This window comes from Brassica rapa, chromosome A06 (assembly GCF_000309985.2).
Source record: "Brassica rapa cultivar Chiifu-401-42 chromosome A06, CAAS_Brap_v3.01, whole genome shotgun sequence".
In the NCBI taxonomy this organism is placed as follows: Eukaryota; Viridiplantae; Streptophyta; class Magnoliopsida; order Brassicales; family Brassicaceae; genus Brassica; species Brassica rapa.
The window spans coordinates 24688948-24715182 of NC_024800.2; the positions used below are offsets into that span (position 1 = coordinate 24688948).

The 26235-nt window shown below is 34.6% G+C and overlaps 6 protein-coding genes across 7 annotated transcripts; 4 read left to right on the forward strand and 2 right to left on the reverse strand.

Moving 5' to 3' along the window:
- Nucleotides 1–391: 391 nt before the first annotated feature.
- Nucleotides 392–5106, reverse strand: LOC103875129 (putative per-hexamer repeat protein 5). The gene is made up of 2 exons (XM_009153593.3): nt 3810–5106; nt 392–3663 (listed from the first exon to the last, which is right to left on the reverse strand). Exons 1-2 carry the CDS (start codon nt 4137–4139, stop codon nt 3040–3042), a joined length of 954 nt encoding a protein of 317 aa, XP_009151841.1. The 5' UTR covers nt 4140–5106; the 3' UTR covers nt 392–3039.
- Nucleotides 5107–5364: 258 nt separating this feature from the next.
- LOC103875130 (serine-rich adhesin for platelets) lies at nt 5365–7945 on the reverse strand. Its single transcript, XM_009153595.3, has 3 exons — nt 7487–7945; nt 6091–7218; nt 5365–5987 (listed from the first exon to the last, which is right to left on the reverse strand). The coding sequence occupies exons 1-3, from the start codon at nt 7832–7834 to the stop codon at nt 5625–5627; spliced, it is 1839 nt and encodes a 612-aa protein (XP_009151843.1). The 5' UTR covers nt 7835–7945; the 3' UTR covers nt 5365–5624.
- A 252-nt stretch (nt 7946–8197) lies between these two features.
- On the forward strand, nt 8198–12534 carry LOC103875131 (uncharacterized transmembrane protein DDB_G0289901). The gene is made up of 2 exons (XM_009153596.3): nt 8198–10564; nt 10668–12534. Exons 1-2 carry the CDS (start codon nt 10217–10219, stop codon nt 12246–12248), a joined length of 1929 nt encoding a protein of 642 aa, XP_009151844.2. The 5' UTR covers nt 8198–10216; the 3' UTR covers nt 12249–12534.
- Nucleotides 12535–13233: 699 nt separating this feature from the next.
- On the forward strand, nt 13234–15525 carry LOC103875132 (3-dehydroquinate synthase homolog). 2 transcript variants are annotated; one of them, XM_009153598.3, is made up of 10 exons: nt 13234–13450; nt 13592–13846; nt 13933–14099; nt 14167–14265; nt 14335–14403; nt 14479–14631; nt 14707–14796; nt 14865–15032; nt 15103–15184; nt 15259–15525. In XM_009153598.3, the coding sequence occupies exons 1-10, from the start codon at nt 13306–13308 to the stop codon at nt 15384–15386; spliced, it is 1356 nt and encodes a 451-aa protein (XP_009151846.2). In that variant the 5' UTR covers nt 13234–13305; the 3' UTR covers nt 15387–15525. The 2 variants fall into 2 exon arrangements, with proteins under 2 accessions (XP_009151846.2, XP_009151848.2); XM_009153600.3 differs by having other exon boundaries at nt 14479–14619.
- Nucleotides 15526–18105: 2580 nt separating this feature from the next.
- Nucleotides 18106–19814, forward strand: LOC103875133 (glycine-rich cell wall structural protein). The gene has a single exon (XM_018659510.2). It carries the CDS (start codon nt 18189–18191, stop codon nt 19626–19628), a length of 1440 nt encoding a protein of 479 aa, XP_018515026.2. The 5' UTR covers nt 18106–18188; the 3' UTR covers nt 19629–19814.
- Nucleotides 19815–19896: 82 nt separating this feature from the next.
- Nucleotides 19897–26189, forward strand: LOC103875135 (cytochrome P450 81D11). Its single transcript, XM_009153605.3, has 3 exons — nt 19897–20634; nt 24811–25194; nt 25510–26189. Exons 1-3 carry the CDS (start codon nt 20143–20145, stop codon nt 26131–26133), a joined length of 1500 nt encoding a protein of 499 aa, XP_009151853.2. The 5' UTR covers nt 19897–20142; the 3' UTR covers nt 26134–26189.
- Nucleotides 26190–26235: the final 46 nt, after the last annotated feature.

A 26235-nucleotide genomic window follows, 5' to 3' on the forward strand; every position in this document is an offset into this window, starting at 1 on the left:
AAGGGTATTATAGATATTAACCGCTGCTGTCAAAAAAAAAAAAAAAAAAAAAAAAAAAAAAGATATTAACCGCTCTAACTTTTAACGTGAGAGTTCGATTTCAAAATTTTATTTCGCAAATAATAGTATAGATAGTTTGGGATGAGATTATGTAGTAGAGAAATGTCCAACATATTTCACATTCGATCTAGGAGACTAATGATAATACAAAAACTCATATTGTTTATGGACGCCTACACATATATAAACCTTTTATTTACAACCCATTTATATATTTAAAAAGAAGGTTTATCCATATACTGCATTTCTCATCGGAGATTAGACTGAATTTTTTTGTTTGGGATACCCATATTAATCAAAAAAGATGTTTATCATTTTATATTGTTCTTTGACTATTTACATATGTTCTCACTTATGACACTATTTGAAACATATAGCTCGTATCTCGCTCGTTTGAATGATTAAAAAGCCTGAGCTGTGGCCGGCCTATATGCCTCTATACTATCAGATTTCTCTTCTCTACTGCATTTTAAAATCTGTGTTTGTAAACTTTGTATTATATACATGCTATTCACCAACTGTTACAACTAGGAACTTTTTTCTAGTTTTTTGTACACCATCGTATCAACTTGAGTTGCTTAAACAGAGAGTGAGATTTTTCACGCAAAAATAAAGAGAAATATGGTTTTAAAATTTTTATTATGGTTGGGATATTAATAACATTTTTTTTTTAATTTTTAATGATATACATGTTTTTAATGTTGAGAGTTTAAGGCCGTTGTTTTTGATATTGATATTTAATAGAAAAGGGGAGTACAATTTACGTCTACGGAATTCTATGTCTATGCTAATTTCAGGATTTTCATAAGATTCCGTGATGCAAATCACTAGCAGTTTAATCTACGGAACACAAAGCCATTAACGAACTAAGTAACAATAAGATATAAAACTTAGTAGTACTATTCAAACCAAAATCAATTTACACTAATTTTGTTGAATATCTCAAATTGCTTTCAAACATAGATGTAAGTCCAAATCGTGGCCTCAATTTCAGGAATATGCATACTCTCCAATATATTTATGCGGTAGAAATACGAAAACGACAACAATCTTTCTCCCCCGAAATGTTAGCCTCTGCCATTAAAAATGATGGTTTGATTCAGCACAAAGCGGACTATTTAATATGATTATATTCTTAAACCACCAAGTTTTGCTGGTCCAATAAAGTGTAAATAATATATTAAATATAAGTGGGTAACTGGTAGCTAAAATAGAAAGTATAAATAAACTTAAAAGAAATATTAAAAACTAATTTACGTCTTTATCATTATTATTTCAACTTTTAAATAACGATTAGATGATTAATGGAGATATAGTTTGTATACATTGTATGATACATTAATAGAAAATGTGCTTATTGATTTAGATGATCTGAATCAATCCAACCAATAGCCAAATCAATTTCAAAATGTTACCGATTGATCCAATTGAAGTAGATAAACCAAAAAAAAAACTAAAAACCTCACATTTGTTTAGAAACTCTGATTCGGCGAAAGATCGCGTTCGTAGTTTTGCCTCTTATTATAATTCGTTCAGAAACTCTTATTCGGTTAAAAGTCGCATCCTAGTTATGCCCCTTATATTATTATTGTATCTTAGTACTTTCCAACGTCAAACTAACATGAATCATTGGACTTATTATTTGATCAATGATTGAATAACCATACTTTCACGGAAATGTTTACGCCTTAAAAATCAAACTAACCGTAAGATGAGTGGAGACAAATTGAGTATCTGATAGTAAGTAATAGTAGTAGAAAAGAGAGAGAGAGAGAGAAGTGGGTTACTTAGTGGCTTAATTAACGGATGGCATTGTTGGTCTTCTGTCTTGTTATGTGTTGCCGTTTGGAAACAGGAATTAGATGGCCTCCACTAAACCTTGTTTCAAGAGACTTATTTTAATCTAGTTATTTATGATAGTTTTGATATAAATGTATTTTATATTGTTTAATGGTTGTTAGCTCTCTTTATTTAAATGGAACGGTTTGATTTTTTTGTTTGTAACACAAATGGAACGGTTTAATATTACTATTAATTGGTATATAGGAGTAATGACGTCCCCAAAAAAACTTATGTTCATATCTTTGTCTTTAGAGCATTTCCAATGTAAAATTTTATTTTTTTCAAATTATAATAAAAATAAAAATAAAGTAAAATTGTTCCAATCCAACTTTATATTTTATTCCATAATGAAATAATAAATAAACAAAAAATAAATTATTTTATTTATGGAGTAAACGAGTAAACTCCATTATTAAATGAGATACGGAGTTAGGTCGGAGATGCCCTTAGCCTTTGGTCCTTACCCATGAGTCATGACTAATATAATAAAGTCCCAGAACACATATTTCGTCACAAGTGTACTACATATTTGGTCGAGGTTCAACATTTATGTGGCTAATCTGCTAAATAGCTAAATCGGTTTAAACATAGAATGTTTTTTCTTTGGTTGCGTGTAATTTTAATCGTTAGTAAGATATGGGCAAAGTCAAGAATATGGACCACAAATCAACTTCCGTTGAATAGTAGAATCCTAAAAAAAATCAGAGAGAAATACACACGCATAAGTCTACATATACATCACACTCGTACAACAAAAAAACAAATCATGTGATGTGAAATACATTGAAAATACATCTTTATATTGAATCAACGAGCAGAGAGAAGATCGTCGTCACTTGATGAATGGCTCTGGAAACAAGTCTTTTACTCTTGGATTAATGTCCAGAACTGAAATTTAATTTTTAAACTAAAAATTAAAGACAGGCATATGTATTGAAAAACGTGAAGCTAAATGCCGCAATTCTAGAAAAATGTTAAACAAAAAAAATTCTCGTATTATTTAAGGTAGGTCTAATAGAGCCAGGCATTCTACAGCTCGCTGCTGTGATATGTTAGCAGGGCCGTTTCTTATTAATAAATGATCAAATATATATTCTAAGGTCGGTCTTTCTAGTACTTGGAGCTGAATCAATCCTTCTAGAAGCTGCCTGGGGATACCGTGCCGCCTGGGGATACCGTGCCGCCTGGGGATCCCGAGTTGCTTGTGGTACTTTGACGGGAAGACTTGTGGCCTGATTGATAGTTGACAGAACCTGCATAATTAGTTGATCCTGTTTTACCTGAAAATGATCTACCAAAAGAGCTTCCTCCTTCCGTTGAAGACGCAGGCCCACCAGCCATGCCAATTCCAGGGCCAGTGCCAGCGACAGGGACAGTACCCGTGCCAGGGAGAGTGCCAGTGCCAGGGACAGTGCCAGTGCCAGGGACAGTGCCCGTGCCAGTGGTTCCGGTCATGAAGTTTCCACTGGTAGAACTTCCAGTTTTGGTGTTAGAGCTTCCAGTAGTTGAGGTAGAAGTTGAACCTCCGGTGGCCACATTGTCATCAATGCCATCGATTCCTAGGGATTTTATGTCAATAGATTTTCCACTCTTCGATGCGGAACTGACAACAACTTGACCAATCACTCGTGCCCATTGCACAAGAGACGTGAGCAACAATTGTCTTTGTCCGCTTGTCATTTCCGTTGAACTGCTACTCGTTTGTGAGGTCAAAGTCTTTCCCATCGTCATTAACACATCCATAACCTTGCTGGTGTCCACCTGATCACCAATTTAATGAAATCAAGATTTTACCAAACCATGCCATTTTCTAATAATAACTTGCCTGATTACATTTTAAAATACTACTGAATTTTGACATGCGTTTTAAGAACACAAAATTATTTTAACAAATATTAACATTTTACCGACGATCCGCTGCTACCACCCAGTGCAGACAGAGCACTTTGGACGCCCTCAGCTTTCCCTTTCAAGTCAACATTCGACCCCGAACTTATTGCGCCCACGTAAGACCTTAAATTTCCAAATAAGTTCTTGTACTCAGGCTTCAATGGGGACTTAAACTCCAACAGGTTCACAAACTTCAGCATACCCTTGCAAGCGAACGGCCTAAGCCCCCTGGATCTTCTGGGAATTTTTCTCAGGAAGTGCCTTAATAAAAACGTCCCTTGCACTTCATAGACCGTACTTAGTGCTACTAGTAACAATAGACATACCGCCGACGAAATTCTTGCCATTTTTGTTTGTTTTGTTTTTTTTTTAAATTTTTTTTTGTTTGTTTTGAAGTTTTACAATTACTAAGAAGCAGTTTATAAGATCTTTCAATGGTGTCTAAATTTATGTGCCTAAGAGAAAAGGGTGGATCGATTCAAGGCCGCGAGAGAAAAGCACAAGCTGTTCTCATATGTTTCGCATTCTACTTGGACAGAAATTTATGTTGCTCTCCGTTTTTTACTTATCATTCTATTTCTGGAAAGAAGTTTCTTTTCTCATTAGAAATGAAATAATCTAATGCAATTAACAATTGGTGACAACACAAAGTTCAGATGGTGTAAAGCCAAAGTAATTTATTTCATACTGTTTTCTTATAAACCAAAGCATTTTATAATACTTGATAAAATTATATTCGTGCCGCATGATTCTTATTCGTATGAAGTACACACGTTTAAAATTTTCAAGGTTAAAAAGAAAATTCAAGGTTAAAATTAATACTTAGATATTTATTATTGTTATTTTGTCAAAGGATTTCAAAATTTATAAGGTAAATGAGTCTTTTAAAAGAAAAATATGCAAATACGGTCCATTTATTCTTGTCTTCTGAACCCCCGGGCTCGCTTTATTTGCTAGGTTTATGAAAGCACCAAACTCAGAATACTATTGGGGTTATGTAAAGATTAATGAATCTTATTTTTTTTTAAATGTGTGTAATTAAAAATATAAAATTTTATATAAATAATTTGGATTAATCCACCAATTACCAATTGATATTGAATTTGAATTCCATTAAACTTAACACGATATTATAGCCACAAAAACCTTAATACTAAAAAATGCTTGGTAATCAATCCACACACTTATATAATTCGGCTAAAAAATGGCTTGTGTTCTCGGGTTTGATAATGATGTTATTAATGGTTAGAACCATTATCTCAAAAGGGAGTATTGAAATTATGTAAAGATTGATGAGCCATTGGCCCCTAATATGTATAAGAATATAAATTTTTACATTGAAAATTTGGATGAAACAAAAATGATATATAATAGACTTGGACCAAATTGTCAATTGGTTTTGAATTAAAAATCCATGAAACTTAAAAAAAACACTCGTGTTATGTTTCAATCTCTACTTTGGCTTCCAATGTTTTCTTAGATGCATACAATGAAATCCTGGAAGTTAAAGATGATAAGATATCTTTTATCATTTATTTTTGTCACAAGCCTTATTCATTTAGAAGAAGAAAATTATTCAAAATCCTTTTTATAGGAATCACTCGCTTCTGTATGTAACATACAGAGCGGTTACATTCTATCTGTATTGTCTTACAGAGTTATTACATGCATACGTCGGTCTTTAGCTAGACACTGCTGGCCTATACCGATCTTAGTTTTATATACAAAAAAAATATATCTGATAGTTTAGCTACTAATTATAATAAATAAATATTTGGCATTACTGGATTGTCATTCCTGCTGATTTTCCGCGTATTAGTACGTACAGCTTCTTAATTGGTCTTGAGCCTACCCATACCGTTCTCCTGCTGGGTCTGTTGCTGGGTCTGCTGCTGGGTCTGTTGCTGGGTCTGTTGCTGAGAAGAAGCAGCGGTCTCTTTCTTAGATGAGGCCATGGTCTGCTTCTGAGACTGCTGAGAAGCAGCGGTCTCTTGCTTAGATGAAGACGAGCTTGAAGAAGCAGCAGTCTCGACAAACTGGGTTGTGACTTGTTCAATCTTTGACATGGTCTTCTTAATCTCTGTCTCTTTTGTCGATGATACTTTCTGTTCGCCCACGATTTGGCTGTTGAGATTTTGAAATTGTTGAAGATTCTTGATCAATTGTTGTTGGGTAGTCTGGATGGTGCTCTTCATCTACCGTACGTACCACAACGTAAAAATATTGAAATGTATTAATTCTTGATAATAATAATAATTAAAAAAAAGGGGAATAATAAAAGTTGTATAAATTAGGTACCTCTGCTGATTTGCTAAATCTTGAACCGACGAAAGTCATGGCATCAGATAGTTTACCAGTGGTTGATTTGGCTGTATTAGTATATTCTTGTTCGGACTTGGTGGAAGAAACCCTTGAGGAGGCAGTCATGGAAGCCTTGAGCTTCTCGAAGAAGGGTTTGAGTTCTGCCTTTTGTGCAAACCTCTTCTCAAGTCCTGATATGAATGACATTGTTTCTTGTGAAGTCTCTTTCTCGATTTCTGTCACTGATGTGGTCGATGATGACTTTGAGCTCGCCGTTTTCTTCGATTCTTGGTTCGTGGAAGCAGCACTTCCTCTGCTTGCAGCGTTGGATTGTTGTTGGTTCGTGGAAGCAGCAGCACTTCCACTTCCTCTGCTGCTTCCAGCGTTGGATTGTTGTTGGTTCACGGAACCAGCAGCGTTTCCGGTTCCTTTGACAGAGGTTTTCTCCTTAGCAGCAGTGGGGCTTCCTCTCGGGCTTCCTGCGGTTTTATCCTTACCAGCAGTGGGACTTCCTCTCGGGCTTCCCGCAGATCCACCTGTCGTGTCTCTGAAAGCTGCACCAGCTTTGGTCGAGGAGGCTTCTTTGGTTTTGGCTGATGAAGTAGCAGCCTTCTGCTCATTCTTCTCAGCCTTCTGCTCATTCTTCTCAGCCTTCTTCTCAGCCTTCTCAGCCTTCTTCTCAGCCTTCTTTTCAGCCTTCTCATCCTTCTCGGCGCTTGCACCGGTGTTTTCTTTAGCCTTTGCTGTAGCGCCAGTCTCTGCTCTAGCACCGCTGGTTTCTTTAGCCTTTGCTGAAGCGGCAGTCTCCGCTCTAGCGGCATAAGTTGAAGATTTTGATGAGGATTCATGACTGGATTTGGAGGATGAAGAGCTACTCTGGCGGCTTTCACTAACAGTCATGACAGAGTTAACATCAACGTTAAGTCCAAAAGAGTTTATGTCGATTTTCTTTCCTTTCTTCTCACAAGCCGTCTTCACGGTTGTAGCAATCGTTTTAGTCCACTGCACCATCGATGTGACTAGCGTTTTCTTTTCAGTAGACGTTATCGTCGTTGTACTCTTTTTCTGCTCAACCAAAGTCTTTGCCATAGAGATCATGGTAGATTTGAAACTCCCTGCTTCCGCCTGTTGCAAATTGAGAAGAAATTAATAACCAAAAAAAAAAATCAAAAATTTGGTGGCTACTATGGCCGGTTCTAAAATTTACGAGGCTTCAAACAATTAGGTAACAATGAAATATTAGACTAGAACATCTAAGTTCTTTTGAATTCATAAATATAAAACATAGATCTTCAAATTGTAAAAGAAAAAAGAAGTTTACTAAATTGTTTAAGATTTTCATAATCTCAGGGCGTAACCATATTCGTTACCATAAAAATATTACAGGACTTACAGATTGTTGGCCTGCACCACCAGTTATTGCAGACACAGCTTTGAAAAGCCCGTCACCTTTTTTCTCGACGTCGACGTTTTGTGATGTGGACGATGACGTTTCGATGGAGCTAAAGAAAGACTTGAACTCTGTGAAGAAACTTTTGAACTCTGGAGTCGGTGGACAAAAACGTTCAAGGTCGGTCAAGAACTCTGTCAAACCCCTGTTAACGTATGGCGTAAATTCGCTGCTCTTGCTTGGAAATTTAGTCTTCAAGTAATCCTTCAACAAGAAATGCCCTCGCGCTTCATAAATCACACTTGATGTTACTACTAACATCAGACATAACGCTAGTGAAATCCTTGCCATGTTTTTCTATTAAAGAACGCAAAATGAAATAATAAAACAAAGTAAAAGTGTCTTTTTCGTTTTCTTTTTTTTTAATTAATTAATTATTTTCTTTTTCTTCTTTTCGAATTGTTTTGGTTTGTGGGAGAAGTTGGCTTATATAGATGTGAAAGGTCTAAATTTAAGTGCCTATAAGAGAAAATGGTGGAATGGTTTAAGGTCGCGAGAGAATAGCATATATGTGGTTCTTATTTTTTTACTGCTCTATTTTGACGGCAATTTTTCTCATCCACGTTTCTCTTCTGTCTATATTTAGAAGGATCAAATTTTATTGTAATTAACTCTTAAATCAAGCATGTTCACAATTAATATAAAACCATTACTTATTTACACCTTCATGATTATCCAAATGTACATAACAATATAATCGGTTGCATCTCTTACAATTCACATTAGATTAGTAGTGTGTACCAATAATATAATCATTTGTGTACATATAATTAATCGTATGACTTGAAAGGGTCAAAAACTTGAAACATTAACTAGCCAGTAAACGTATTCATACTCTTGCTGTCTATGTTGTAATTTTAGAAACAGTCGCCTACGTCTAATTTAGTTTTTTGCGCCTATGTTCAACTTTATATAATAAAAGGTTTAAGTGATTATTTCAATTTTTGGCTGCAGTTTGATTTCATTTGTATTTTACAAGTTTTATAAATGTATTTTTATTTTTATCTACAGCATTTACAATTATGTTTTCATAGCTCACAACTAAAGAAAAAGTAAACTAAACTTTCATACACAATTAGGTTAGATAGTAAAAACGTTATGTCAACGAACTGGGATATGGTACCAAGTGTGTTAAATGGAAAGGTTATTCTCAACTCTAAAGTGAAAAGCGTTGTACGTAGTAAGTAAGGCACTATCGTGAACTAGGGAAGGTGCCTTTCTGAGATACACGTTTATGAAACGTCAAAACAGAATCGTAGAAGAATGCATTGTGAGTGACCAGAGAGTTTTTTTTTTTTTTTTTGAATAAAATGTTAAATTTGATTCAAAAGAAAAAACACATTGTTACAGCAGTTGCTACTTTGTTTTTTACTTTTTCAAAACCGATGAAAAAAGAAAAAAGAACAGCTTAAGTTCTACATATGCAATCCAGACTTGCAAGGCTTTCTCCAGTCTCTTGTCTTGAGTCCTTAGAGACATAACTCTGTTCTTGATCATCTTGTCAATTGTTCTGAAGAGGTTCTCCAGAGGCCGAGGATTCTCCCCATGATTTCTTGAATTTCTCTCTCGCCAAATCACGTACACTGCCGACTGGAAAACGTAACGAGCTAGGAAACTCTCAACCCGCGAAAGCTTTAGCTGAGACATAAAAGCCAGAATGGCACTCCACTCCTCCGTATAGCTATTCCCCATGATCCCACTCATCAACTTATGCCATAAGAGTGAAGTGTGACTAGAGAGTTAAGATTGGTTTCAAGTAGCAAGTTAGAAGTTGAGGCTGCCCAATGGAAAGTTACAAACTTTGAAAGGTTCTTGTTCATTGATTAGTACTAGCAACTCCAACTATAAGCGTTTACTTATCAGCATCTTATTGCCTATCATAATTCAATCAATAGTTACCATCACTTTGAGTTAATTAGAATCTCAATGAAGATGATGATGAAAATTTGATTTTTAGAAGATATGCAGTTTTATTTGACCCGAAAGAAGAAGAAGATATGCAGTTCTATCTCATGAGATGAGGTATTCAAGTAGTTAGCAAGACTTCAAGACCATCAGCCAATAAGAAGGTCCAGAGTCACATATACATCATTTTTTTGATTTTTGCCTGGAGTACACAAGACCGACAAAAATAAAGTTTGGCTTACTTAAATATTTTAGAAGGTTTGTTATTATTATTATTATTTTTCGTAACATGAAGGTTTGTTATTTATTTATTACCAGTCATATTCAAATCTATATATCATATGTTATTAAAAATGTATTAGGGAATGAGAGTACTTAATTATTTCTACAAAGCACCATTAAAAAGATGGACTGTAATGTTATTTCCTTATTTATATGGTAGTGATTTATTCTCTAAATATTGAATGGTAGAAACACAAAAGAGGAACGTAGTTTGCCATTCTAATCGGGTATGGGAACATGAGAGCCATTAGTCCTTTTTTTTGTGCTATTCTCTCGTGGCCTTCAATGGATCCACCAATTTCTCTTAAATCAAATTTAGAATTCTTAAAAAAAAAAAAAAAAATTTAGAATTCTTTAGCATCTATATAAATCCAGTTCTCTCAGAAAATAAAATCATCAGAAAAACAAAAAAAAACATAGAAATTTTCAAAAAATTTAAAAAGAAATAAATCACTCTAACTCTCTTCTTTTCCATCTAACAAGAAAATGGCAAAATTTCCATTAGGAATATGTCTAATGTTTATGATAACAACAAGTACCATATATGAAGTGCAAGGACATTTCTTATTAGACCATTACATGAAGAAAATTCCTAAAATATCCAGCGAGTTCGAACCTTTCGCTTTCAAGGGTATACTTAGTTTTATAGACCACCTTGAGGGTTTATGTCCCCTGAAGGTGGAGTACAAGGAGTTCTTCACAAAGCTGAAGGATTTCATGGCCTTCATAAACTCAGCATCAGGGTCGTCCGCAGAGTTCCATACTCAGTTGAAAACAAAATCTGAGGAGCTCTTCAAGGCTATCACAAAAATGGGTGGCACAGCAGGAGCATCGGTAAGAGTTTATGTTTTTGTTATTCACAAGGTGAACTCATATGAGTAACATGCATGCCCATTAATATAGTTTTTTTTTTGTTTTTTTTTGGGATTTTTGGTAGGCGCATACAACCAAATTGATAGAAAGTTTGGTGTCGATGGGGAAAACTTTGGCTGAGTACAAGAGGAGTGGTTCACAAACACTGACAAGTGAACAAAGGACAGAGCTGGTCACATCTATGTCGAGATGGGCACAAACGATCGGTCAGTTTGTGAAAAGCGTAACTGAGACGAATGGTGGCGGTAATATAGATCTCAAATCCCTTGGCTGTGGAGGTGCAACCGGCATCTCTACCTCCATGGAAACTGGAAGCACGGCCACTGGTTCTACCTCCATGGAAACTGGAAGCACTGGTGGCAGTGGAAGTCCAAGTGGGGACACCGGTTCCCCTTCAGCTGAAACTGGTAGTCCGGCTGGTAGTGAAAGTGGTTCTCCCTCTAATGAAACTCCTGTTGAAGGTGGAAGCGGTAGCCCAAGTGGAAGCCCAAGTGACAGCTCATCAGGAGCAGGCTCCACGGGTGGTAGTGAAAGCTCCGCTGAGGCCGAAAGTACAGCTGGTGCCGGTAGTGGAGCGGGTGCTGGTGAAACTCCTGGTGCTGCTGGACCGAGTGGAAGCCCAACTGATAGCCCGACTGAATCAGAAGAAAGTTCCAAGGATGAAAGCTCCAAGGATGAAAGCTCCAAAGATGAAAGCTCTAAGGATGAAAGTTCCAAGGATGAAAGCTCTAAAGATGAAAGCTCCAAGGATGAAAGCTCTAAGGATGACAGCTCCAAGGATGAAAGCTCCAAAGATGAAAACTCCAAAGATGAAAGCTCCAAAGATGAAAGCTCTAAGGATGAAAGCTCCAAAGATGAAAGCTCTAAGGATGAAAGCTCCAAAGATGAAAGCTCTAAGGATGAAAGCTCAAAAGATGAGAGCTCAAAAGATGAAAGCTCCAAGGATGAAAGCTCAAAAGATGAAAGCTCCAAGGATGAAAGCTCCAAGGATGAGAGCTCAAAAGATGAAAGCTCTAAGGATGAAAGCTCCAAAGGTGAAAGCTCAGCTGAATCAGGAGAAAGTTCCAAGGAAGCTAGTGGTGGAAGCTCTACTGAGACCCAAAGTGAAACTGGTGCCGAAAGTGGAAGCACTGCCGGTGGTCCTAGTGGTGAACCCTCTGGCGATGCTGGTGCCGGTGCTCCAAGCGGAAGTACATCTGATATGTCGGCAGGAGGAGCAAGTGCTTCAGGCGGTGCGAGTGAAACTTCAACTCAAACCTCTGCCGAAGGAGAAAGCTCAATGAATAGTGGAGGTTCCTACGCGGACACTACAGGTGGTAGCGCGGAAGGTTCCGCCAGTAGCCCTTCTGGTTCAGCGTCGGGTAGTAGTGAGACCTCCTCCATCACCGGAAGTGAAAATTCATCTTACCAAGCTGGAGGATCATCTGCCGGAGGCCCGAGTGGAAGTACAACGGAACAAAGTTCGGAGGCTGGAGCTGCGGGTTCAACCGAAGGTGGTAGTGGAGCCTCAGTAAATCAATCTGTCAAAGGAAAAGTGGGGGCAACGAGCTATGAAGGTTCTTCTAGCTACAAAAAGTCACACTCACAAACCTCAGAGTCAGGCCAGAGCAGCTTCAAAACAGAGAAAAAAGCCGGCTCGTCTTAAATTAAACTCGTCGGTTCTCGGACCATATAGGTCGGAAACACATATTAATACTATAATTACAATAAAGCAATGGCCCTGCTAACAATTACAGCAGCGAGCTGTAGAATGTTTTTTGCTAAATACTAGAGAATTACTGACATGCGTTAGCCTTACTGCATGCATAATTTTGGTTTTTTTTTTCTCTCTTTAATTTCCGTTGTAAAATATGAATATAAAAGAATTGTGAGTATGTATACATGACACATTAAATAGTGAGAAAGTAATAATAATAATAATAATTTATATGCATATCCTATCAAATTTTTTGTTCAGTCTCCTCTTTTTATTTTTTTCTTTTAAGTTTAACATTTCCCAAATTAAAATATTCTTCATGTGAACTTCTCTTTATATGCATATATCATAAGAAATCGTTCTCCAGCTTTAACAAGAACCCAATGGCTCTATTAGAGATGTACCGCCCTATATCTTTAATGCATGTTGAGATGCGAGTTCGCGGCCATAATGTGTGCTGAAACTACATTGAGACCAAACCGTGTTGTCAATATGGTGTAATGCAACATAAGAACAGCAAATAAACTGTTTTTACTTATGATGATTATCTAACAATCAGAAGTATACATTCTTGAACCGTTATATATAATACAATGGATATGTGACAATGATAAGTTTAAATTTATGGATTCAGTGACCTAGAGAACTTGATGGACTCATCTTTGATCATGTCAGAATAACATAATTTAGAGTAGCTCCATCCTTTAGTATTTTAAATGAAATTTTATAATCGCTAAAATAATAATATTGTAACATTGTGTAATTACATACTTAAATTTATTTTAGGAAAATTGAGTTGTTGACACATGGCATTATAGGTTCTTAGGAGTTTTTCATAGTTGCTAAATTAGATACTTTGTAACTCTTTTTCTTATTTTTTTGTGAGATATCATCTTAAAAGAATTTCATTGGAGCTGCTTTTATCTATTAAACCGAACCGGATTTGGTTTCGGTTGAAACAAGACAAAATTTTTGAGAAAGCCGGTTGGATCAGGGACAAACCGGAATGATCCAACGCAAACCCCTCACAAGAGAAAGTGAAGTAAAAGATCGGAACAGACAAGAAGAGGTTATGGCTTTGCCTTTGGTCTCCTCTGTTTCTTACATCCAATCTTCTTCAACCCAACTCCATTGTTTCCCACTACGAAAAGGTTAGTCTTTTTCTCTTTAATCGTTCTCAGGATCGAAAAAAAAAAAGTGTATGGATTGGGTTTATTGCAGAACAGCTTCAGATGCTAAGTCCTTGCCTTGAATTTAAGTTTAATTCCATCTGGGTTATGTTGATAATGCAGAAAGATTTGGACTTTATAGATTACAAACGTGGAGCTCTCATCACAGTTCGACTAGACTTATTAGAAAAAAAACGTTTCCTCAGAGACTTGCTGTGAGAATGTCTGCATCATCAACTTTGCCTATGAATCTTCAACGATCAAAGAAGGTTTGGATATGGACTGAGTGCAAAGAAGTGATGACGACTGCAGTGGAACGAGGGTGGAACACTTTTGTCTTCTCATCAGATAGTCTACAACTTTCTGATGACTGGTCATGTACATTGCAGAATCACAAACAAACTATTAAAAAAAAGCTTCCTTTTGAGGTTTTGATTCGATGTATTGAGTTTTTGTCTTTGTAGCGGTTGCGTTGGTGGATGCATTGTTTATTGATGAGAGGCAAGTTACTGATGGAACGGGGAGAGTTGTGGCTGCTGTCTTTGAGGTTTCAACACCTGAGGAGCTACAGATGCTTAAGATTGAGAATGAGCAGGCTGAGAATATTGTTCTTGGTCTTTTAGACTGGAAGGTAACTTGAACACACACACACTGACAATGTTCTACCTTTTGATAACTCAGAGTGTTTTGTTTTGTAGTCAATCCCAGCAGAGAATCTAGTGGCGGCTCTCCAAGGAAGTGAGAAGACGGTGTTTGCCATTTCAAGTACTCCCTCTGAAGCAAAACTATACCTTGAGGTAGCTTCTAGTTTCTGTTGTTTGACATTACGTTTGAGTTTATAAAAGGGTTGTATGCTTGGCTTTAAGGCTTTAGAGCATGGTCTTGGCGGAATCATACTTAAAACAGAAGATGTGAAAGCTGTTCTTGACCTAAAGGTTATCAATCATCATCTCATTAAAGCATAGCCACCACCTTCTTCATTTTGGTAAATAGTTTCTGCTTCTATTTAGGAATACTTTGACAAAAGGGGAGAAGAAAGTGATACGTTAAGCTTGACTGAAGCAACTATAACTCGGATTGAAATGGTCGGTATGGGAGACAGAGTCTGTGTTGATCTTTGCAGCCTCATGAGACCCGGTGAAGGTCTTCTTGTATGTTTGCCTGTATATACACTCCCTACTCCAACATTAACGTTACTAACCTTAAAACCATTTAACTTATGAATCTGTCTTCATAAGGTTGGATCCTTTGCGAGAGGACTGTTCTTGGTTCACTCAGAGTGCTTGGAGTCTAATTACATTGCAAGCAGACCATTTAGAGTCAACGCTGTGAGTTTTTTATTTCCTTCATCTAATAAGTTGAAGATACTATTCACTCAAAAACTTGAATTTTACAGGGACCAGTTCATGCTTATGTCGCTGTTCCAGGAGGGAGGACTTGTTACCTCTCCGAGTTAAGAACAGGAAGACAGGTAATAGTTGTTGATCAGAAAGGAAAACAGCGGACAGCAGTTGTCGGGAGAGTTAAAATCGAGAAGCGCCCTCTTATCCTCGTGGAGGCTAAGGTTCATATGTTACATTCGTAGTACATTAGTTCTCTGTGCTTTAGACTTTAAGCTGTTTCATCTCTTGCAGCTTAGTGGAGAGGAGGATGAAACGAGTTTTAGCACCATCCTACAGAACGCGGAAACAGTTGCATTAGTCACTCCTCATCAAGGTTCTTGTCTTTGAGATCTTTATTGCAGTTTACATCAAATGGTTTTCTGATGAATGTATTTTACTTTCTTGCAGTAAACTCATCTGGTAAAACTGCTGTTCCTGTGACCTCGCTGAAACTTGGGGATCAAGTTTTGATTAGGTTACAGGGCGGCGCACGTCATACTGGCATAGAGATTCAAGAGTTCATTGTCGAGAACTGATTCAAAAACCAAGAGAGAAATTTGATTGAGACAAAACACATGTTTTATAGTTTTATTAATGATGTCAATAATTAATTTACAATTCTATATGCGCATTAGTAAATTATTAATCCTCAATATAAAAAATAATCTTTTTCCATAAAAAGTATGTCTAAATCATAAAAAGTATTCTAGAATACTAGTTTCTCATTATTGTTTTGTCATATTCTTCTATGATATGTTCCAAATTAGTTTCAATAAAACAGTGTTAAAAATAGGGCAATTGTCAATAATAGCACCTTTTGAAGTTTATGTCTCAAAAATAACACTACAAGTAGAAAGTCACAAAAATGACATTCATTAAAGGGTAAAATATTCCTAATACCCTTGGTTTAAAATTAAATAAATAAATAAAAATAAATGAAATAAAAAAAAAAAAAAATTTATAGTTTCAGATTATATGTTTTCAGATTCGAAATTTTTATAATTTTTTTTTTGAAATTTTTTTTATTTTTTTTTCAAATTTTTTTTTATAATTTAAAAATACTTTTTGAAACTGTTTTTAAAATTTTTATTTTTTATTTTAGTATTTATTTTTTATAAAATTTTAAACCCTAATTCCAAAACCCCACCCCCTTAACTCTAAACCCTAAGGTTTGGATTAATTAACCCTAGGGGTATAAGTGTATATTTACCTCTTTAATGAAACATATTTTTGTGACTTTGAACCTTGAGTGCTACTTTGGGAACAAAAACTTGGTTTAGTGTTATTCTAGTCTTTTTCTCTTAAAAATATCTAAAAAGAATATCATAGCAAGATTTAAATCATCAATAGAAATAACACATATTTTTGTTCAAAGAAAAGGAAAGAAATAGGGTCAATTAGCCAAATAGCCAAAATTTGAAGTGAAATTAAGAGAATGGCATTGATTTTGACGTAATTGGGTAACTAACATTTAAGGCCCATTTGATCCGGTAATACCCTTGGTTGGTGCAAGTAACCGGTGAAAGATAGAAAGTTAGATGACGTAAACAAATTGAGGTATGACTAATATTTAAATCACATCTGAGTGAATATAAGGAACCACGTCACATATTTATGACCACATACATATATTTCAGTGTTCTATTCCACATCACCGAAATAAAACAGATTTCTAACCTCACTCACATACTCTAATACTAAACATTATCCCAAATCTAACCCATATATACTAAACATTATCCAAATCCCACCCCAACCCCTTAATACTAAATCCTAAACCTTAATCAATAAACCCTAAACTCAAATACATAACTCTAAACCCAAATATAAATTTTAAACCCAAATAGAATGAAACAAAATAAATAATATGGTATATATTGGTAAAATTATGAAATGTCTATAATTTCGTAGAAGAAGTTGATGTTGATCCCAACTATACCTCCTCATCTTCTAAATACTAAACCTTAAACTATATTCACTAATTCCTAAACTCAAATATAAACCATAAACCCAAATAGAATGTAACAAAATAAATAGCATGGTATATATTGGTGAAATTATGAAATATCTATGATTTCATGGAAAAGGTTAATGTGACCCAACTGTACCCAACTATACCTTAAACTTTAATCCCTAAACCCTAAATATAAACCCTACACGGAAATATAAACCCTAATCCAATGTCAACCCCAATATTTCATAAACTAAACCCGAATGGAACAAAATGATGAAATATCTATGATTTCATGTAAGAAGTTAATGCTGATCCCCCAACCATATCCCATCACCTTCTAAATACTAAACCCTAAATTATATTCACTAAACTCTAAACTAAAATATAAACCCTAAACCCAAATATCAAAGTCTAAAAAATTACATATATTATGTAAAATTAAATTATATTATGTAATATTAAACTACACAATCTAGATCATAGCACGATATTTACTTGTTCAAAAACTAAATTTTTTAACAAAATAAAACACTCTTTAGTAATCATCAAATGGAATGGAACATGATAAAATAGAAGAGTAGCAGAATATATCGCATTTCATAACAGGAATAGAACAAACATAACACATATTGTTTTACATTTCTATTCCATATGCGAATAGAATAGAACAAACATAACACATATTGTTTTACATTTCTATTCCATATGAGAATAGAATAGAACAAAATAAACAGACACTGTTTATCTTCTCCGATCAACTTCATCCACGGCGAAAAAATGTAATTGTATCTCGCAACATCAGTGGAGATAATACATATAACCGTATCAGAGAGACAGATTTTGTTGTTGATACAGTAAATAGAAGAGTTAGGGTAATTGGCTACTCAATCAATTATGCTTTTTTGTAGCGTCATCTCACCTAATTTCCCAAAGAAATAACACATATTATTTGATATAAAAGGTCAACTGTTTCAAACTTAGCTCTTGCATTTGCTTTTGTGTTTACTGTTATAACAAAACAAATCTATTTTCTGAATGTAAACAAAAATTGTATGATGAAAACTAAATTTGTATATATTCTAATTACAGTAGCTAGACCAGTGGTTCTCCAGTAATTGACTTCTTCTCACAAATAGTTTGTTTTTGTGATTCATCAAAATTGTTTAGACAAAGAAAAATTCAAGTGAACGACCATGAATCTCTCTTTTGTATTGTTGTGATGGTTTTTTTCTGTTCTTGTAACCTTCCTTAACCTATTTTTAGGCTTTGTGAAAAATGTATATATACCCTTCAAAATCCTCAATCAAAACTCGCACTTCCTTCATATTCATTTCTTTTTAGTTTTTTTTTTTCATTTTTTCTTTACCTTGCCATCAAAACAACCATGGCAAGGATCTCTCTGTTGTTATTTATAGCCGTGGTTCTAGCCATTGGCTCCGTCTCAGCTCACCCACCTAAGAAAATCAAAAAGAACTTATGTCCACCTACATTGTCCCAACTCCAAACTTTCCCCTCCATCGAAATCTCTAAGCTCATCGAAAAGAAGATCAAATCCGCACCCAACACACCTCAGTTCAGCACTTTGTTCGCCATCTGCAAAGGCTACAGCGACTACCTCGCTGTTTTCAAGGTTAAAGCCGTCAAGAGTGCGTTTGGTTCTATTCATACCAAATTCGTTATGATGACTGAGGCGATGTTTGCGGCTCAAGCAGCTGTTGGTGTTGAAGGTGAGCTTGCGTCTGGTGTGCGGAAGAGCTACAAGGTGATGGCTGATGGGTTTGTTGAGCTTGAGCAGATGATTGCTGAGATCTCGGCCAAGTATAATTTCGATGCTAATGCTCAGATAAGCATGGCTGACAGGTTCAAGATTGAGAAGTGTTTGATTAAGTTGAAGGGTTACATTAATGTTTTCGTGAAGGTGATCACTAAGTGCAGTGCCAAATTCGCCGGGAAGCCGATGGGGAACCCCGTTGTAGCCGGTAGCCTTTTCGATGGTTTCCTCAAGAAGGGTGTCCAACTTGGCGGTAACTTCCTCGGAGCCATCGGCGGTAATGCCGGAGCCGGAGTCGGAGGTAATGCCGGAGCCGGAGCCGGAGTCGGAGGCCTTGTTGGAGGCATGGTCGGAGGCCTTGTTGGAGGCAAGGTCGGAGGTCGTGGCAGAGGCGGCAAGGCCGGAGGCAAATTCGGAGGTAAGGTCGGAGGCCTTGTTGGAGGCGAGGTCGAAGGTCATGCTGGAGGCAACGCCGGAGCTCAAGGCGAAGTTATAGTCGAAGGTAATGCCGGAGCTGGAGTCGAAGTCGGAGGCCTTGTTGGAGGCAAGGTCGGAGGCCGTGGCAAAGGCAAGGTCGGAGGCCGTGGCAAAGGCAAGGTCGGAGGTCGTGTGGGAGGCAACTTTGGAGCTCAAGGCGAAGTTAAAGTCGGAGGTCAAGCTGGAGCCGGAGGCAAGGTTGGAGGTAAAGGCAAGGTTGGAGGCAAAGGCAAGGTTGGAGGCAAAGGCAAGGTTGGAGGCAAGGTCGGAGCTCAAGGCGAAGTTAAAGTCGGAGGTCAAGCCGGAGTCGAATTAGGAGCTAAAGCCGGAGCCAAGGTTGGAGGTAATGGCAAAGCCGGGTGTGGACCTACGACCGGAGCCAAGGTAGGAGGTAATGCAGGAGCCAAGGTCGGAGGAAACGTCGGAGCTAACATCGGAGGAGAAGCCGGAGGATTCTTCGGGGGATCCATGGGGTTCGGAGGAGGAGTTCAGTACGATGCCGCTGCTAAGGCACATTTGGGCGGAGGAAGCGTGTTCAGGCCATTGAGCCACACTAGCAACAAACACTTAGACTGAGTGAGACGCAAGTTAACAACAACAGATGAAGGAGGGAGCCATGAGTTCATCTCAAATAATATTGTTTTTTAACTAAATATGAAGGAGGGAAACGCCATGCGATATTTAATCTCTATTTGTAAACCATTAAGAAAATATCGATATTTCTTATTCTATTAATAAAATATATATCGCATGTTTTCTTTATTACTACGTTCGTTATCATTGTTATTACATACAACAAATCCTTACCTCAAGTTGATGGTGTTCGACTTGTTAACCTAAAGAACTCACTGACGCAATTCAGACAAACAATACAATACATGAATACAACAAACACAAATCGTGGTGGTTAGCACGTGTTATGCATGCATGATGAGTATCTATTTATAGTAAGCAGTGACGTCACCAAAACTATTTTACCCGCTTGTATTCTCAACCACACATGCATGTATCTGATTTACTCAATAATTGAGTCACTACTAGCTTCAGTGTGTTTATAAAGTTAGCCTTAGCAAACAGGAAGAAAACTATAATGGAAACTTTCTACTACCTGATACTATCTCTCTTCCTCTCTCTAACATTATTGTTCGGAACACGTAGGCGCAAATTAAACCTACCGCCGAGTCCAGCTTGGTCATTTCCGGTTATCGGACACCTCCACCTCCTAAAGATGCCGCTCCAACGGAGTTTTCTATCTCTCTCCAAATCACTAGGCGGCGCCTCTATATTCTCACTCCGCCTCGGCTATCGTCTCGTTTTTGTCGTTTCTTCTCACGCGGTCGCCGAGGAATGTTTCACCAAAAACGACATCGTTTTCGCCAACCGGCCGGAGTTTATTTTCGCGAAACACATAGGGTACAACTGTACCACCATGGTCAGTTCGCCTTATGGTGACAACTGGCGCAACCTCCGTCGTATTGGCACCATTGAGATCTTCTCGTCTTTTAGGCTCGATAGCTTCTTATCCATCCGTAAAGACGAGATCCGACGGCTCATCTTCTGTTTATCGAAAAACTCTCAGCACGTAAGTGTGGTCTTTTACAAGCGTATGTTGTTACGGTCGTGATTGCCTTACTTTTCAGTACAACTTTTTGTTTTTCCAGAACATAGTTAGCCAAAAAAAACACACACAAAAAATCCACAATCTGAGATAGATTTCACATGGTTTCATCTTGTTTTGATTTAATCTTCTTATTTTAAAACAAAAAAAAATCACAAAAAGTCTCTTGATAATTTTATTATACATATTATTTAGACATTCTACAACTGTCTGTATTTTGATATATTGAAATGATTGGGATAAAAAGTGAATTTTTCAAAAAATTCTAATGAAAATACAAAATTGCTTCTTTAGGAAACATGCATCTTATATATTAAAACAGAAGTCACAACCTTGATTCATGTGTGATTTTTTTTTAAAATGGACCAATTGGACCTATTACTAGAAATTCATTTTACATTTTTCATATTAATTTTGGACTATCTATTAGGAATTGATCACATTTAATTCATGTCCACATCTATACATTGAAACACCACAAACATTACAATTTTTACTCTTCCTTAACACACGTTTAACTAACCTAAACCGTCTACTTTCAAAACCCAAACCTCTCTGCAACTTTAACATCGACTCAAACAGGAGTGCTTCAGGTTTGTTTCATAGTGTATCTCCAAATGAAACATGAAAGGAATTGTTGCTACGTACGTAAGTGCAGTCATATACGTCAATCAAAAGTAACAGAAATCAATTGACCACCATGATATTACGCTATCAAGTGCTTTTTTGTGAGAATTCACACACAACATTCCAACCATAGATTTTTAATTGACAATTGAATAAGCTTATATTGTTTTTAGCCTTGAATATGAGCACTTGAATGTTTCTTCCATTATCTGTTACGTATTTGATTGTTAGTTTTGAACATGAACATTTGTTAATAACTTTATTACTTAATAACCTAAACACAGTGAGCATTTGGAGAAGATGAAATATCCAAACAACTACACAGTGAGCATTTGGAGAAGATGAACATATTGTGTGTGTTTCCTAAAATTTTGCTATGAAATATCCAAACAACTACCAAGAATATCCTCTAATATATCAAGATATCAATGTCTACGATATAACTAACCATAACAACCGATTTAAAATTTTCTACAATTAATTTTCTTCCTTGCGAATAAAGTCACAGTATATTCTCCCTAAATACCCTAACAAACCTAGCGATCTATATATATCGATCGCACTACATTTAACCTCAACCATCACCTAAACTAAATCGGTCCGCGCGAGTTTTTGTTTTCATTTATTTTATATAAATATTGTGTTTTCAATTCTAAATTAGTATATATTATAGTAATATATTTGTGTCTATCAATTGTTAAAACATAATAAGTTTACGGTATATTTTTTTATTGAATAGATTGTTTCAAACTTTCACATGTATTTGTATCTTCTTCTATATTATATATATATATATATATATATATATATTTTTGGATTATTATTTCATTATTAAAATCGTAAATATATATAAAAATTAGTAAAATATTGTTATATTGTCATATTCAAAGATATTGTAACATTTCACAAATTTAGAAGGTTTTTTAAAAATTAAAATTTTCGGTTCATAGATTTATATTATCAAGTAAATATTCAACATTTATTTTTTGTTTAATTTTTAAAATAAACTATATAGTTTAAAATTTCTTTTCATTGGTTTAAGGTAGTAAAGATTAATCATTGTTAGATAATATGATTTTTGTTATTTAAAATGTTTTTTTTATAATTTTAAAAGTTAACATCGACAAATATTTAAATATTTAACATATGGAGGTATAGTATTGCAACGTTAAACTAGATTTCCACCCGCACAACCGTGCGGGTATATATTTTCACATTTATATACATAGATATTTGTTTTACATAATTATTATATATTTTTAATGTTACTCACATATTTAAATGTTTGTATAATTATGCCAAATATAATAATTTTATAATTTTCATGCTGTAAATTAAAATCATCACATATATATGTTGCTTATTATATATTTGTCTTATTGAATTTGCGTTTGATTACTAAACTAATTTTTTTAATGCATGAAACAACATATATGAAAACAATTTTGTATTTAATTTATTATAATCATGATCCGTAATTCAAATCGCTAGATTTTTTAGTAATTTTTTAATGTTTATTAATTTTATATAATAAATTACTGTATATTGAAAAGACTAAGATAAGTTAAATTTTTATACATGTATTATATATTTTACTAATTTTAACCCGTTCTACCAACATATTATATTTTTAGCATAAATATTTTTTATTTATAAAAAAAAAATATGTTAACTTATCAATTTAAAATAATTTTATCATATTTTCTTCAATATAACATTTTTATTTTAAAATGATAGATATTATTATAAAATTGATAAAATATGATATAATCTTATATATTAAAACAGAAGTCACAACCTTGATTCATGTTTATTTTTTTAAAAATGGACCTAATGGACCTATTCATAGAAATTCATACTATATTTTAATTCAGACTAATAATAAATATAATTTTTAAAATACTTTAATCATAGTATCTTTTGATATCTTTTCATTTTAAATATAAATATATTTATTTTAAAATTCTAACAAATCTGTTTAAAAAGATTTTTACAAGATCTTCATTTTCGAAATTATATTTAAATATTTTCACTAATTTCAAAATTAGTTTAAAATATTATTATACATTAATATATTCAGTTATATAAAATGAAAAATAAAAAAAATCTATAATATTTTAGTTATTATATAATCATAATCAATCATATTAAATTAAAATTATTATATTGAGCTAAATATAATAAAATTATATTAAATTTATATATTTTATTTTCACAATTATAAAATATTTATGTTCAAAAATAAAATCTAATATGTTGGTAAGATGGGTTAACATTATCAAACTATATAATACATGTATAAAAATTAACATGTATTTCTTTAAAGTTAATAATATAAAATCTTTGTAACTACTTTAATCATAATCTATTTTCATTTTAAATATAATATATATTTATATATTATATTTTAAAAATTCTAATAAATCTGTGTAATGTTTAAACAATAACTTAATGTATTTTAAGTTATCGTTTAGAAATGAAAATAAATAAATCATATCCTATTTTGTCTACTTTTATAGTCATGATCATGTTAAAATATAATTATTATACTAAAATAAATATGATAAAATTATATTCAATTGATAAATTTATAAATTTTATTTCATAAATATAAACTTTTTGTTTAAAATATAATATGATGATAGAATGGCTTAAAATTAACAAACTATATAATACATGTCTAAAAATTAACATATCTTACACTTTTATATATACAATAATAAATTATCTAAAATAAATAAGCATAAAAATATTGGTAAAAAGAAATCCAGTTTTGAAATACGGGTCAGAATTTAGCATAAATTAAATACAAAATATTTTTTAAATATATTTTCTCATGAATATATTAATTTGCTTAATAATTAAATGCAAATACAATAAGATAAATATATAATAAGAAGTGGCAAATACATAAGGTTTAAGCAATTAATTAATTATAACATGTAAATTATAAAATTATTGTATTTGAAATAGTTATATAAATATTTAAGTATATGATTAACATTAAAAATATATATCACTTATGTTCTAAAACAATAATTTATGTATAGAAAAGTGAAAACAAACACCCGTAACCGCACGGGTCAAAATCTAGTTCTATCTTAAAACAGGTGAAAATGAGTTAAATAAAACACAAAATATAAAAAAGTAGTTAGATTTACTATATGTTTCACAAAAAAAAATTATTTTGCTTTTTTTATTATACAAAAATGTCATTTTAAAATTCTAGTATAATTTATATCTATTTTGACATTAATATTACTTACAAAATGGTTTGATCTTGTAAATAATATTATGTATCTTAAACACTATTGGTTAAACAAATGTAATTACTAAAGACATAAAATGAATTTTATTCATTTTTAATCTGTATAAAAGTGTAAAAATGATACTATCTATGAACTGGGAGAGAGTAAAATTTATAAATCACTCATTTTTGACAGAGTACACTAGCTTCAAATCAGAAAATGAACCTTTGAACTAATATCCATTTGGTTAATAACTGAAATTTAGGAATCTGCGAAGGTGGAGATGGGATCGCTGTTTATGAGCTTGACTCTAAACAACATCATTAGGATGTTGTCTGGAAAGAGATTTTACGGCGATGGAACGGAGGATGACAATGAGGCAAGACACGTTAGACAGTTGATCGCCGATGCTGTTTATTCCGCAGATGCAGGCAATGCTGCTGACTACTTCCCGATTCTTTGTTGGATAACTGATTATGAGAAACGGGTGAAGAAGTTAGCCGGTCGGGTTGACAAGTTTTTGCAAAGTCTGGTTGATGAGAAACGTGCAGAGAAAGAAAAGGGTAACACAGTGATCGATCGCTTGCTTGCTCTACAAGAAACTCAGCCTGATTACTACACTGATGCTATAATTAAAGGGATCATAGTCGTAAGTAACGAGATACCAAAATAGTAGAAACATTAAATAATAACATTTGTGGCTAAGTTTCTATTTTTGGGAAGTTAAAGAGCACCATTAATCATGGGTGCTTAGATTTTTTTTAATTAAAAAAAAGGAAAGAGAAGAAAAAGAAAAATAATGAGTGCTTAATTAGACATCACAAGCACCTGTTGCTTGCAATGTTTGCAGGTCCCACTGATACGTGGCGGTTCGCGATTGGTTCATTTTTTTTGTTTTTTTTTAATCAAAGGAACAACCGAAAAAAAAAATTAACTAAGTGATTTCGATATATATTTTGGATAGGTTATGATACTTGCCGGGACAGACACATCAGCAGCAACGTTAGATTGGGCGATGTCGAATTTGTTGAACCATCCAGAAGTATTAAAGAAGGCAAAAACCGAAATCGACGAGCAAATCGGTTCAGACCGGTTAATAGAGGAACAAGACATTGTAAAACTTCCTTATCTCCAGAGCATCGTGTCAGAGACTTTACGGCTTTATCCTGTTGTACCAATGCTTGTTCCTCACATGGCATCAGAAGATTGCATGGTGGCAGGCTACGATGTCCCGCGAGGAACAAACTTACTGGTGAACGTATGGGCCATACATAGAGACCCAGAGATGTGGGAAGAGCCAGAGAAGTTCAAGCCAGAGAGGTTTGAGAAGGAAGGGGAGGATAAAAAGTTGATGCCATTTGGGATGGGACGACGAGCTTGTCCTGGTTTAGGCCTAGCTCTGCGGCTAGTGACGTTGGCTTTGGGATCGTTGGTCCAATGTTTCGAGTGGGAGAGAGCAGGAGAAGAATATGTGGACATGAGCGAAGATGAAAAGGGAATTACGTTGCGCAGGGCTACGTTATTGGAAGCTGTGTGTAGACCTCGTCCCATTGTCGATATGCTTTTAGATGCTTCTTCTTGTTCATAAGTTTCATCATCATGTGGACTTTAATAAGAGAAGATTTATAATCGATTATGTTATGATTTGAAGTTTGATTTAGTGAAAATAATTGTGTAATTTGCAGATAAG